Source organism: Mytilus edulis, chromosome 6 (genome assembly GCF_963676685.1).
Source record: "Mytilus edulis chromosome 6, xbMytEdul2.2, whole genome shotgun sequence".
Classification (NCBI taxonomy): Eukaryota; Metazoa; Mollusca; class Bivalvia; order Mytilida; family Mytilidae; genus Mytilus; species Mytilus edulis.
The window spans coordinates 83,727,045-83,740,226 of NC_092349.1; the positions used below are offsets into that span (position 1 = coordinate 83,727,045).

The window sequence follows — 13,182 nt, forward strand, 5'->3', positions numbered from 1 at the left end:
TGTTAACTTCAGCCGAATATGAATGAAATACTTGTCACTGGACGTTAAAAAAAAACACCAAAAAACACAACAATTAACCAACCTGTCGTATGAATATACCATTTTTGTTTTTGTATTTCAATAACTGATGATATTTGATAAAAAATACTTTAAAAATTTGCACAAGGCAGGATCAAAATGAATATACTGCAACGAAAAATGCGGGAAATGACTGTGTAGAAATGTAAATAGGGGTATCAATATTTTTTTTATCATAGATATTGCAGTGAAAACATAACATGTTGACCATAATTGTCTTTTGAAATATATTATTCTAATGGCATATTGTTTTAGTACTGTCTAGTGTGTATATATTGTCAAAAGAAAAATGCATCAGTGAACGACGATGCAATAAGACAATAGTTAGGCAGCAACCATTTAACTGCAAGGGGTTGGAAGTGTAGAGGTCGGGGTTTTGGTTATATGTATTTTGTTTGTAAGAATTTTTTCGCCATCAAATTTAATTAGAATTTCGACGTCATCAAATAAATATTTTATTTCCAATACTTAACACTACAAGGTATGGGGAAGTATGGATTCAGATGATGTTTTTGTTGTCATCTGCTCGACCAAAATATATTTTTTAATCAAATTAGAGATCAGAATATTTGTTTAAGGAAAAAACCATACCCCCCACCCACTGTCATCCCTTTACCTATCGTTTGAAACATATTGAATCATTTTTTTATGAATTAAAATTGTCTTATGTTAATGAAACATTCGCTTATGGGCTCATTACATAATATTTTTTGAAAACTAGTCGTTCTATCAATCTGTCACGTATACAATCTGTCCACTGGATTATTTTACATGATATGAATAATCGACATTCGTCATCAACAACTTATAAATTATGAACTTTTTCAAGGCCATTTCTGCCATTGATCCATGACCAGGGACACTGCAGTTATCTCACAGTAAAAAGGTTGTAATCATTAAAAATGGCCACTGATGAGATGAAAAGTAAATTTGAAGGAAAATGGAAACTTTACAAGAATGATAATATTGATGCATTCTTTTCTGATGTTGGTAAGTAGCAATGTAAACATGGCGGCTATTTTTAGAAAGCGGAACTCAATGGGAATGTTTACAAACAACGAACAGCTGATGCCGACGGTTATAACTTGTTACAAGATTTAGGAAATTTTAGGAAAATTTATGATTAAGCGAAATCCGATTTTAATTCGTTAAATATTTTGTTTTATTTTTACATGAAATCCGCCTGTATTTCATGTAAATACTAAACGTAATCTTTACTATAAAGTTTTAAGTAAGAAAAATTGACAAATGAAGTGAAATGTTACATGTACATTTGTACACTATGATGAATGTGAAGGTCAGTTTGATATAGCACAGCAAGAGGCAGGGCATTGCTAATTTTCATACAATATATCTCTATTATAAAGATGTTTGCCCGTTAAAATATGCCAGTTCTTTATCGGGGGCGTTAAAAAGGGGGCGGATCTCACGAATAACGCGAAATAAAATTGCCATTTCACGATGAACGAACAATTAAAAATTAATTGCACGTTGATCTTTTTACCGATTTCACGACACACAGTGAAAAACGAACTTTTTCACGGTTTCTTGTGAATTAAATCTTTTTCGAAAACAGCCTTAAGCCTCGGTCACACCTTACCGGATAGCTCGAACGGACGCCTAACGGATAACTTTTTTTCAATCCGTTAGACGTCCGTCCATATCCGTTGCATGTCCGTTAAGCGTCCGTTTTATCCGTTGCATGTCCGTTAAGCGTCCGTTTTATCCGTCGACGTCCGTTCTGTCCGGAAGAAAATTTTGAGCATGTTCAAAACTTTGAACGGACGTCTAACGGATAAAATGTCCGTTGAACGTCCGTTAGACGTCCGTTAGGCGTCCGTTTTGTACGGTACTCGTCCGTTTCGTTTCCGTTTTGTATCCGTTACGTGTCCGTTATACATCCGTTGGAGGTCTGGCAGATAAATTCACCAACGGACTTCTAACGGACGTCTAACGGATAAAACGGATGAGAAACGGACTTCTAACGGACGTATAACGGACATAACGGATGATGAACGGATCTGAAACGGATAAAATTGATGGCAATTGAAAATTTCTCGTCAGAAATGCCAAAAATATTTCTTAAGGTTCATGAATTCTTATTATTCATAATCGATCTTAGAGTAAGGGCACATCTTCACAATCAATCAGCTGTTAAACTTATTCAGGTCAGACACTACCCTTTAAGCGGCATTTTGAAGAACAAACAAAAACCAGTTACACAGAACTTTGACAAATAGATTTGCTTTCATTATATTGCATGTTTTTTCAGTTTTGTTTGGTAGGATTTGCATGATTTTTTATGTGATAGTCGGTTAAAAAGTTCATCAGAGCTCATGTTTTGTCTGTTATTATGTATATATATGCCGACTCGAAATAAAATCAACTTACTTAATTACTTAACTAGAACATTTTCAATATTAATGCGATTGACATGTATTATTATTGTCGCCTTTAATTTTTTCGTATATCTTGTTTATCCGTTTTATCCGGTACGCTTTCGTTAGGTGTCCGTTTTATGCGGTACTCGTCCGTTGGATGTACGTTCGACATCCGTTCTGTCCGTTACGTCTCCGTTTCTCGTCCGTTGCATATCCGTTGCATGTCCGTTATGCATTCGTTAGGCGTCCGTTTTAGTTGGTCAGTACATCAACGGACGCCCAACGGATAACAATTTTGTCAACGGACAACTTTTATTTTCATCCGTTAGGCGTCCGTTCGTCTTATCCGGTAAGGTGTGACCGAGGCTTTATACATGTATATCAGCAAAAATCGTGGGATACACCAACTTGTGTATTTGCAGAAATCATTTTAAATGCACATACAATTAATTTTAAAATTTTGACAACTGCCATATGTATGTATGTATGTATGTATGTTTGTATGTATGTATGTATGTATGTATGTACTCGAGATTCCACCAATTTAGACGCACCCCTTAATTGACTGCAAGGGTACAGCGGATCCATGTACACTCCCTAAGGATTAATGGAGATGTGTCTTTTACAATATTATCCCACCACCAGAACAATCCCCACCCAACACCGCCCAAGGGAGCGTGAAGGACACCGGGAAGTCTGTTATTATGGTGGAGGAAGCCGAAGTACTCGGAGAGAACCACCGGGCCACTCGGTGGAAATAGACAAACCAGAGAGATATCAGAAGATTGATCTCCAGGTCAAAGTAGGGGACACCTTTGACCAACCGAGGCCCCCTAAGTACCCATTCTAGTTTAAACTCCGGTCTGGGTACCAGAGATGTGTGTGAGAGGGTGAAAATTACCCTTCTGATCTTGTGATGTACTGATATTTAAAGCACCCCGAGTGAAAATCGAACTCGGGACCTTCAGCACTGTAGCCATCGGTCTTAACCACTATACCACGAACTCACATGCATATCATACAGGATACAGCATGTACAAGGCAACCCTCGCAAAGGTTTTTTGTGTGATGAAGTTTTGTTCTTCTTTTATAATGCATTGGTCAATTTTGTTTTTGCATACCTGGTATACATACTTTCTCTTTGTGGACGTTCCTTACATAGATAAAGGAAGATGTTCCTTACATGTATGTATATACATTTCTGTTTTGATTTGCGGGTAGACCGGTCCCGCAATTAAGAACTGAAGTTCCATAAGGATATAAAAAGGAAGTGCATGATAATTGTAACACATTAAAGTAATAATCATTTTGAGCACAACTAGTTGTATTGCTAGTTTTGGTTCATTCTAGCACAATCCGAAAGCTTTTAATATTATTTGTTCTTTACAATATAGGTGTAAATTTCCTTGTGAGAAAAATGATTGCTGCTGGCTCCCCAACCCAAACAATAACTATCAACGACGATTCTGTCAAAATAGATGTGGATGCTGGGTTTAGAAAAAGAGAGGATGTAGTTAAATTAAATGTGGAGGAAGACAAGACAACAGAAAATGGAGAACCAGGAAAGGTCTGTCTGATACAGTAATGCTGGTTCCGTATATTGACTAAATAAAAACTAGTATCTAGAAATTTACAATTCGAGTTGGTAGCAAGTAATCTATCGAGGGCAATAGAGATTTGATTTTTTTCGAAATGAACTTTCTGTATCATGATCATTGGCAGCACTTACATAAGCTGCAGAACCGTAGCACTTACCTATAGATCCTTGTGATGTTGTTAACAGTTTTCAAACCAGTTGGCAAATAGTAAATAAAAAAAAAACGTCATAAGAGCTACGGTTCTGTAGCTACGTTGTCAGTTTATTTTCGATTTATGAGTTTGACTATCCTTCTGGTATCTTTCGTCCTTCTTTTGCATAAGAAATGTATGATTGTCTAGGATCTCTCTTATTATATTTTAAAATTTTAGAGCTGGTATTTGTTGTTTTTAAAATGTCATGTTAGCGTGTTTAACTCCCCCTTTTCAATCTGGTTCAGTGGAATAATAAAAGTACATTTACATAAAGTATTATTTAAATCAGCACCAAAATACCTAAACACTCAATCACAATTAAATGATTTGTTAATGATCAATAGTTGATTGCGTAATAAAGTGATCAAATACTCAGTATAAATGCAGTCACAAGTTGTGAAATTAACAGAGCATCATATACCTGTAAGCTAAACCATGTATCAATGTTGAAAGGACAACGTAACTTTATATGTATCACCCGGTCAAATGTGTATTACTGTAAAGTGCAAAACCATTAAAATTGAATGAATCTGAGGTAAAAGATAGAAAAGAGTATTCATTTTTGTTTGTATTTCCTGATTATAATTGATAAATATATTTAATTTGGACAGATCCAGCCATTTTGAAAAGAAGAGTTCAAACCACTAGAAAACCATATGAAACGTTCACATAATTAAAATAGAAAAAAAACATATAAAAATAAGGCGTTCTAACACCCAGTAAACCCCACTGGAAGGCAATTTTATTATAATTGTATAGAACATCTAATGTATATAAGAAAGAAGATGTGGTATGATTGCCAATGAGACAACTGTCCACAAGAGACCAAAATGACACAGACATTAACAACTATAGGTCATCATACAGCCTTCAACAATGAGCAAAGCCCATACCGCACCTTTTATTTGGAATTGAAGTTCAGGATACTCACTGCCGCCTATTCATTTCTGCTGTCTACAATGAATTTCCAATTCCTTCATGTTATTTATCGTCATTCTTGTGTACACTCGTCCTGAACATGCATGAAATATTTGCCACTGAACGTTAGGCAACCAACAACTAATCAATCAATATTGTGTATGTTGTATTTGTCAGATGATGGCGACTTATGAGGATGGCAAGATAAAATTCGTACAGACACCAAACGATCCTAAATCTACTGTTACGACGATGATCAGAGAGAGAGAAGGAGAAGAACTTGTTCTGGTAAGACTTGTCTCTAGTTTTAAATGTAAATACACAAACACGAGATGTAGCATACTTCATTGTGATCGAAACACAACGTATGACAGATCACACATAAAACATATGTACTGTCTCTTTTTAAAAAAATATCCTTGTAAGACGTATTTACAAAAGTTACACAAATGGCAATACGTTAAGAAATGACAAAAGACAAATTACTTTCATTTACTTTACTTCTTGCATATAAATATTCAATCTGCAAGTTAAAGTGATGTAAAAATTGTTAATCCAATTATCAATCATCCATATACACAAACCAGAAATGAGCAGTGCTTAGATGTTGTGCATTCTGAACGACTTCGTCACGACTAAATGGTTTAAAATGTGAAGCCTGGATTAAAGTACTTCATTGACGGTATGACTGGTCCGATGATCAACCAAAATCAATGTTCGGTTTGGACTTGGGTTCATTAGCTCGGGTAAAACTACTCTTTTCCATTAGATCAAAATGATAGCTACAAATGTAGTAACGAATTGGGAACGACACATATTTATTAGTTTAAGATTTCTCAGTATGGCTGTTTTTCATTCATATAAAAAACAAAATGAAACATATCAAGTTTATAATTAGAACCGCATCGATGGTATCGTGGACGCGTTATCAATGCAATACACACAGTGAGTGCGAGAGGTCATACCAACTACTTCAACATTGCTGTTTGCTGCTTCTCTGCCAAGGAGGCACTATTTAGAAGTATAAGCAAACATTGGTCATCTCGGTGTCAGAAAAGTGTGTCTGGGTAGGGAGACATGGCTTTCCTGTGGAATGTGACTTGTGTCGTAGCACAGTACTAGCATCGATCGAAACAATCCTGCTCATTTCGTTGGGCTAGTACACAGGCAAAATTTGCTCACGGGAATTTCACTTGAATCTTGCATGGAATCCAAATAAAAAAATGTCAAACTCAAATGATAAAGAGTGGCGTAAGATAACAATAGGACATTCAAATTCACAAGTTCTAAATAAACTTACAACGTCATGACCAACAGAAAAACAATACTACACAAAATACAACATATCAAACTGAACACTGAGAAACCCCACTGGGGTGAGCACAAGTGCTCCAGAAAGGGTAAGCAGATCCTGGCCCACACGTGAAACCTGTCATGTTGCTCTTGTTTTTAAAATTGTCTGTATTACAATGTATTTTTTGACAAGTTTTCACGAATATATTTCATAATATGTTTATATTAAAAGTCAAATATAATTCTTTAAGTATAATCTTTTTCCATCCGACAAAATGATTACTTGTTATCTGACTTGTACCATAAGACTTACTATTTCAGGTTATGATACGACATAAAAATCCCGAGATTGTAGCAAAGAGGTGGTTTAAAAGATTGTAGAACCTGATGTTTGAGTTATTTGATGGTTGTAGAAGCTGACTTCTTGGGTTTTTTTTAATTTACGCAATTTGTTACGAAAAATGGTGCTTGCGTTAATATTCTCCCAATCGTTATTTACAGATTAAACAGTTTTACAAACATGCATGTTGTTATATTCATATAATTACATTAGATGTATGTTTCATTATAATATTTTATTCTGATTGGCTAACTGCACATCACGTGTTATTCCGTAAGCAGTTGCATTGCTCAATACAACTTTTCACTCTTGATAACATGTGCTCCAACAATAAAGTGCACAGGTGAATTAAATAATAAAATATATAAAATTCGTGTTTTCATGATCATAGCTAAAAAATGTAATTATAAGTATTGAATGCTTCTTTTTGTAACTTTATAGGGTTGTAAAAGCGTTGACCGTGCGAGCGCTCCGCGCTTCATACAAAATCTACTTCGGTCAACGCTTTTACACCCCAATAAAGTTACAAAAAGAAGCATTCAATTCTTAAATAGTATTTCATATTTATTGTATAAATGACGACTTATTTTTTTGTATACGTCATATTAATGTTACTTACATTGTATGTATTATGTTTTTCTTTCTCACAAATGTATTAGCTAAAACGGATTTAATATATGTATAAGATGTGTATTTTTACATATATCATTGATTAATCCGTTGAATAAAACAATGTGTAAAGGAAGAGTATATTCCAGGATAATTTTGCCAGTTTGTTTAGCTTGCCAGTTTGTTTAGCTTTAGCTTTCCAGTTTGTTTAGCTTGTGTTAATTCTTAGTGAGTCAAATGAACTTTATCTAGTGACGACTTATGCGCAGATTTGAGATTAAAGTGTATTGTCGTAAATATGTAAAGTTAACAGTATCTTTGTAATTTTTCTATAAATTATTTTAGAACATCTGTCCTTTAATAATTTGAAGTCAAACCAGTCAGCCTACGTTGATCTACGTTGAAACGACAAAACGTAAGATAGCGTATTTACCGTCATAACTGTCTTAATCTGATATATTTCTGAGTGCTGCAATTTAACTTGTTACATGAGTACATGTACCACATAAATACAAACAACTTGTGTCCGTCCAAATTTTAAACACATAAATATATTATTCGGTTATCTTTCTTTGCACCATATTATGAGTAAGATAGTTTCATGACCGAGTTTGACACGAGCACATTTACATATTTTCTTTTAAACAAACTGTCAACTAAAAACCTTGACGTTGCTCAGAATTGTTTACAGTTGTGCAAGTTATTTTGTGACCAACACATTTTTTTGTTTGTGTGCACTGGTCATCTTTATTTAACAGCTATGCGACTGATACAAACATGACAAAGTTACAAAAACAAAATAAAGACTGAAATAAATTTTATGTACAGTTTATGCACTATTAAATATCTTCCTTTCAGGGGTGATCACAACCAATATTGCAATTGGCGATCCAAGAATGGACAACTTATATTAATTAACCAAATAAATCTCAAACCCCGTTAAGGGACTACAACATCTACATCACCGATGTAGCTTTCAGTTCAAATACTGTCCTTCCTTTTATGTGGACCGCATCGTTGATCTCATGGTAGCGTGTTCGCTTCGAGTGCAGGAGGTCGAGGGTTCGTACTTCAGCCGGGTAAAACAAAAAACTTTAAAAATTGTATTTCTAAGCACGCAGAATCAAGGAGTAAGATAAGATAAAAGATAAATTTATTGAATTAAAGTGTCACGTATTGATCTTACACAACAGTAAAATATTTTCAAGTACAATCATATAGAAACAAAGATCAACACTCAGTTTATAAAGACTATGAGACATTATAAGGAGTAAGGAGTCGGCTCGGAGTCAGAATAATGTGTCTCGGTTGGTAACTTGTCTTCTTTTGGACTGTTACCTTGTGAACTAGCACGTTAAAATCAGGTTTAGCGTTTTGGTCTAGTACAAAGCAGGGTTATATGGATAAAACTTTAACATAGTCTCATCCTGAATGTGCATATTAACTTGCAGCTGGACGTTACGCAGCAATCCAACATCATCATCCTTTTTGTGTCGACTGAAATTTTCCCACAAAATTTGATTTCATATATATGCCTGTTCAAAATCACTCGCTCCTTATCGACGAATGACAATGGAATTTACAAATTTAGTTCTCTGCCAAGCTGAAACCACTTTAATCAACACTGACAAGAGTCTACAATAACTGCAATAAACAAGACATATGTGAGCTTCTATTCATTGAGACTATCCTCATATATTTTCCAGAAAACGGGACTGAAGACAATAAGGACAGAGGCAGTCTGAGACCTCAATCAGGAGTACACAAGCTGGCCCTCCTTTTAAAAAATCTAGCGAAAATGTTATGTCAATGGTTGCTTGGAAAACTAGTGTTACATTCGTATTAGTCAATCGAATATCTTCAGGGGGAAATACAATAATGACATACTAGTAATAGATTTGTATGCTTCTTAGTGGATCATCCGGATCAAATATCAAGTGACTGACCGACAGATGAACGGACAGAAGTAAAACAATATGTCCCTATTCTTTGGAGAACCACCGAGCTTTTATGGCAAGATCTCCCACAAATCTACAACAATTAATCTCCTAACTTACGCAATAAGGGATTTATATTGCATATATGAGTGAGTTTATAAAGCTACAGTTATAAAGCTGCAGCCGTAGGCATGCGAACATTTTATTTTGATTCTGTGTTTCTGTGAAAACCAATCTACAACCAAGACACCAGCACCTATTGTAAAATGTTTTATATAGAAATATCAGGTAATATCTTAACTAAAAACATTGAAAGACATGATGCTGGTAGTTGTGACATAAAGAAATACAGGAACACAACAAATAAATAATTGTTTTGCACATCGCCAATATGTCTAAGCCAATTGTACATGGTTTCAACAATGTGAACTGCCTTATTTAAGAATTACTTTAACACTCCATAACACCAGCCCTTTCAAACTTGGTTAAGACGATTGAAATGTGAAGATTTAGACAGTTAGACGGGCGGACCGACGAACGCAAAGTGAGGCGAGACCGATCAAAATTGCTCACCTGAGCAATAATAATATTATGATTTGCTAACGAAAATTTTCAATTTTACCAGCGATTTTTAATTGTCCTTTCATAATATCTGTTTTTTACTTCTTTTATTTTCGGAGGTCGTGCCAGACTTAACTGTGTTCGCCACAAACAACTAAAATCAGAATGAGATGCATTTACGAAGTTAATATGTTTATTTACTTGGGACCCCAAGCACGTTCCTATATGGTACATATTTCGACTAAATTTATAGGTTGCAAGTGAGAAATAAATATAGGCACAGAAATACAAAGAAGTAGGTCCGGTAAGGACCGATTTTGGCCTCAAATTTCAGGTTCATCTGACGAAAGATTTTGACCACTTTTTAAACACTTAAGTGTCTATTGTATTTGAATTAATTAGTTTATGTGAAAGATTTTAACAGATTTAGTCATTAAAAACGATCCGATTCAAGCTCAAATATGAAAAATCTACCTAATATGCCGAAAAATGTCACTTTTCAGATGGTTTTTGGTAAAAATGAAAGTGGCCGCATCCGTGTTCATCCTCAACCTTTATATATGTTATGTATTATCATAAAATACAACTTACATTTCAATATTAAGGATGAACACGAATGCGGCCACTTTCGTTTTACACGAAAACCGTCTAAAATTTAACTAAAATGCTAGAATTATGAGGATTTCAGTAATTTAGCATGACTTAATGGTGCTAGTACCGGATATATGTGCATTGTATTGTCAAAAGCAGCCCATATTTATGTAGCAGAATCATTCTACTGTCCAATAAATAACTAAAGGTTTACATTTTAACAATTTTGTAAAACTGCTATATTTTGGGGCCAAAAAGGGGTCTTACTGAACCTACTCCTTTATAAACTAACCTTTCGCTTGAAACAGTATTTTTATCTTTCATTTATACGGATATTACAAAAAAAAAGAACTCACCTGGCGACTGTTTTCTTGACCGTGCCATGATGAGATTGTGAAAGTGAGTAAGGGATGTTTTGGAACTTAGATTATCATGAAATTGATTATAAAAACCGCAAATACAATGTAATATTTGTTTTTACTTTAACTGTTAAAAAAAAACTATTATATTTGGCATCAAACGAAGCTCCGCGTTTGACACCTTCCTTCGAAATAAGTTATAGAACTTTAATAAATCGTAGGTCAGTTGCCATAAGTATATTATCAAGTTTATTGAACAGATATATCATGTTAAGGAGGGGTATTTGCGAAAAATACCAGTCGAGAGAATGTTAAATTTCACAAGCCGTAAGGCGAGGGAAATTCATTCTCAAGACTGGTATTTTTCGCAAATACCCCTCAATAACATGATATATCTGTTTAATTACACCGAATGTTAATGTACTAAAACGTATTGATGATCGTGACGTTACAAGCGTCCAGTCGGATAGAGTATTTTTTGGCAAATACCACGGCAGAGAGGGTAAAAAAGGCATATCCTTTTAGCAAATACCCCGGCGGCGTTAAAAATGAACGATATTCATTTGATAACAGTAAATTGGTGAAAAATACACTGGCTATTAACCAATCAAAACCCCGGATTCTTACATAAGGTGTAATTATCTTTTAAACTGACTTTTTATATATATTTGAATGTTAAAAAAGATGTTATGGTCTGATACTTAAATAAGTTGAAAACATCCCATGCTTTGCAAATTTTAGGGGGGAGGGGAGCACGCCCTCTACGCCCCTGCCTAAATCCGCCCATTACATTAAGTCTTTGCAATCAGAATTGAAGCAAATGAGAAGACAGAATATGTACCAAAACAAAATGAAATGAACTTGTTTGAGTAAGTACAAAGTACTCGTTATTAGATAGAAGAAGATGTGGTATATGGGCCAATGACACGGTGGGTAAGGTTGTCCTGCGAGAAATCGTTATGTGCTGGTGATCATTGAAAAAATGTAAACAAAGACGAAAATGATGATTTTTGACGTTTTTTCTCATAAAAATGGAAGGAAACAGTTGAGATTTTTCAATTTTGTTTCTTATGGGTTCATAAGCAAACCATTAAAACATTGACCCTCTAAACTGTTTCAGTAAACGTAACACAAAAGTGTTCATTTTTAGAAAACCTAGAACTAGAAAAATAAAACAAAAATGCTCATGAAGTCTTCTTTCTATACTCAAATCCAAAAGACAAAATTATTTTGTGAAAAACCCGTGAAATTTAAGAAAATTTTGCATCCGCAGTTTATTTATGTCCTGATACTGTGCTAGTGGGTCCTGTCATTGTGGTGGTGGGTCCTGTGGCTGTTTTATAAGCGTTTTCAAATAATAGTAACTTATATTACACAAATGAGCAACATCTTCCGTCTAATAGCAAATGAAAATGTATCTACTTGGAATAGTTTTATTCAAGATATTAAACGTCTTTGAATTGACGATTCTTTACATAATATGTTAACTTAAACAGTTTTAAAAGGTGCTTAAAGTAAAGCAACATTTATAAGAGGGGGTCTTTTATTGACATTAAGGTTTGACTGGTTTATCCTTTCCTCATTCATTGGTACAGTGGTGTTACAACACAACAATTTATCATATAAAACAATAACATTAAGACACAAATTATTGAACAACGCATACTCGCAGCTACTGTGAAAGCTAGTTCAAAACCGCATTTTCAACTAATACCGGAAGATAAACCAAGTTATCTTAGATAAAAATCTCAACCGTACCGATCATAAAGTTCATGTTTTAATGCTTGATAAAGCAGAACTTTTAAAGTGTGCAGTGAATCTTGTGCTCACAACAGTTATTTCATAAATATGTATAAATCAGATCTTAATAGATAAGATACCGAGAGGTATTTTACAGTTAATGATCATGAAGGGGTAGAGATTGCATGGAAGTTAAACTGGGATAAGAAAAAAAATATAGTATGTTCTTGCGAAAGACTTTAAAAGGTCTTTGCATTAAATTCTAAACAGCTTCTTATTGTCGTAAATTGTTAAATTATCAACAAAATCTCAATAACTTTGTTGGAACAAACAGAACAAAGGTGACCTATACATGTAGTTGTTAATTTCTGTGTCATTTTGGTCTCTTGTGGAGAGTTATCTCATTGGTAATCATAAGCACATCTTCTTTTTTATATTTAAATACAATTTTTATGGAGTTTGATTTACTTTTTAGCTTCAACCCTGGTGAGCAATGTTAATTGTCGGTATGCTGTTGTACCTATCGCACGTAAATTTTCATATTTCCATCTTTTTTTCTGATTTATTTTTAATTACCAAATTCA

The 13,182-nt window shown here is 34.4% G+C and overlaps 1 protein-coding gene across 1 annotated transcript; it reads left to right on the top strand.

Moving 5' to 3' along the window:
- The first annotated feature begins 884 nt into the window (after positions 1 to 884).
- On the top strand, positions 885 to 7,761 carry LOC139528692 (fatty acid-binding protein, adipocyte-like). The gene is made up of 4 exons (XM_071324814.1): positions 885 to 1,068; positions 3,854 to 4,026; positions 5,346 to 5,456; positions 6,783 to 7,761. The coding sequence occupies exons 1-4, from the start codon at positions 981 to 983 to the stop codon at positions 6,840 to 6,842; spliced, it is 432 nt and encodes a 143-aa protein (XP_071180915.1). The 5' UTR covers positions 885 to 980; the 3' UTR covers positions 6,843 to 7,761.
- Positions 7,762 to 13,182: the final 5,421 nt, after the last annotated feature.

Bases quoted from the DNA above. Each gene is read 5' to 3' on its own strand.
- LOC139528692 (XM_071324814.1), top strand. From the start codon at position 981: ATGGCCACTGATGAGATGAAAAGTAAATTTGAAGGAAAATGGAAACTT. The intron at 4,027-5,345 runs GTCTGTCTGATA...TGTATTTGTCAG, and splicing joins AAAATGGAGAACCAGGAAAG to ATGATGGCGACTTATGAGGA. The intron at 5,457-6,782 runs GTAAGACTTGTC...TTACTATTTCAG, and splicing joins AAGGAGAAGAACTTGTTCTG to GTTATGATACGACATAAAAA.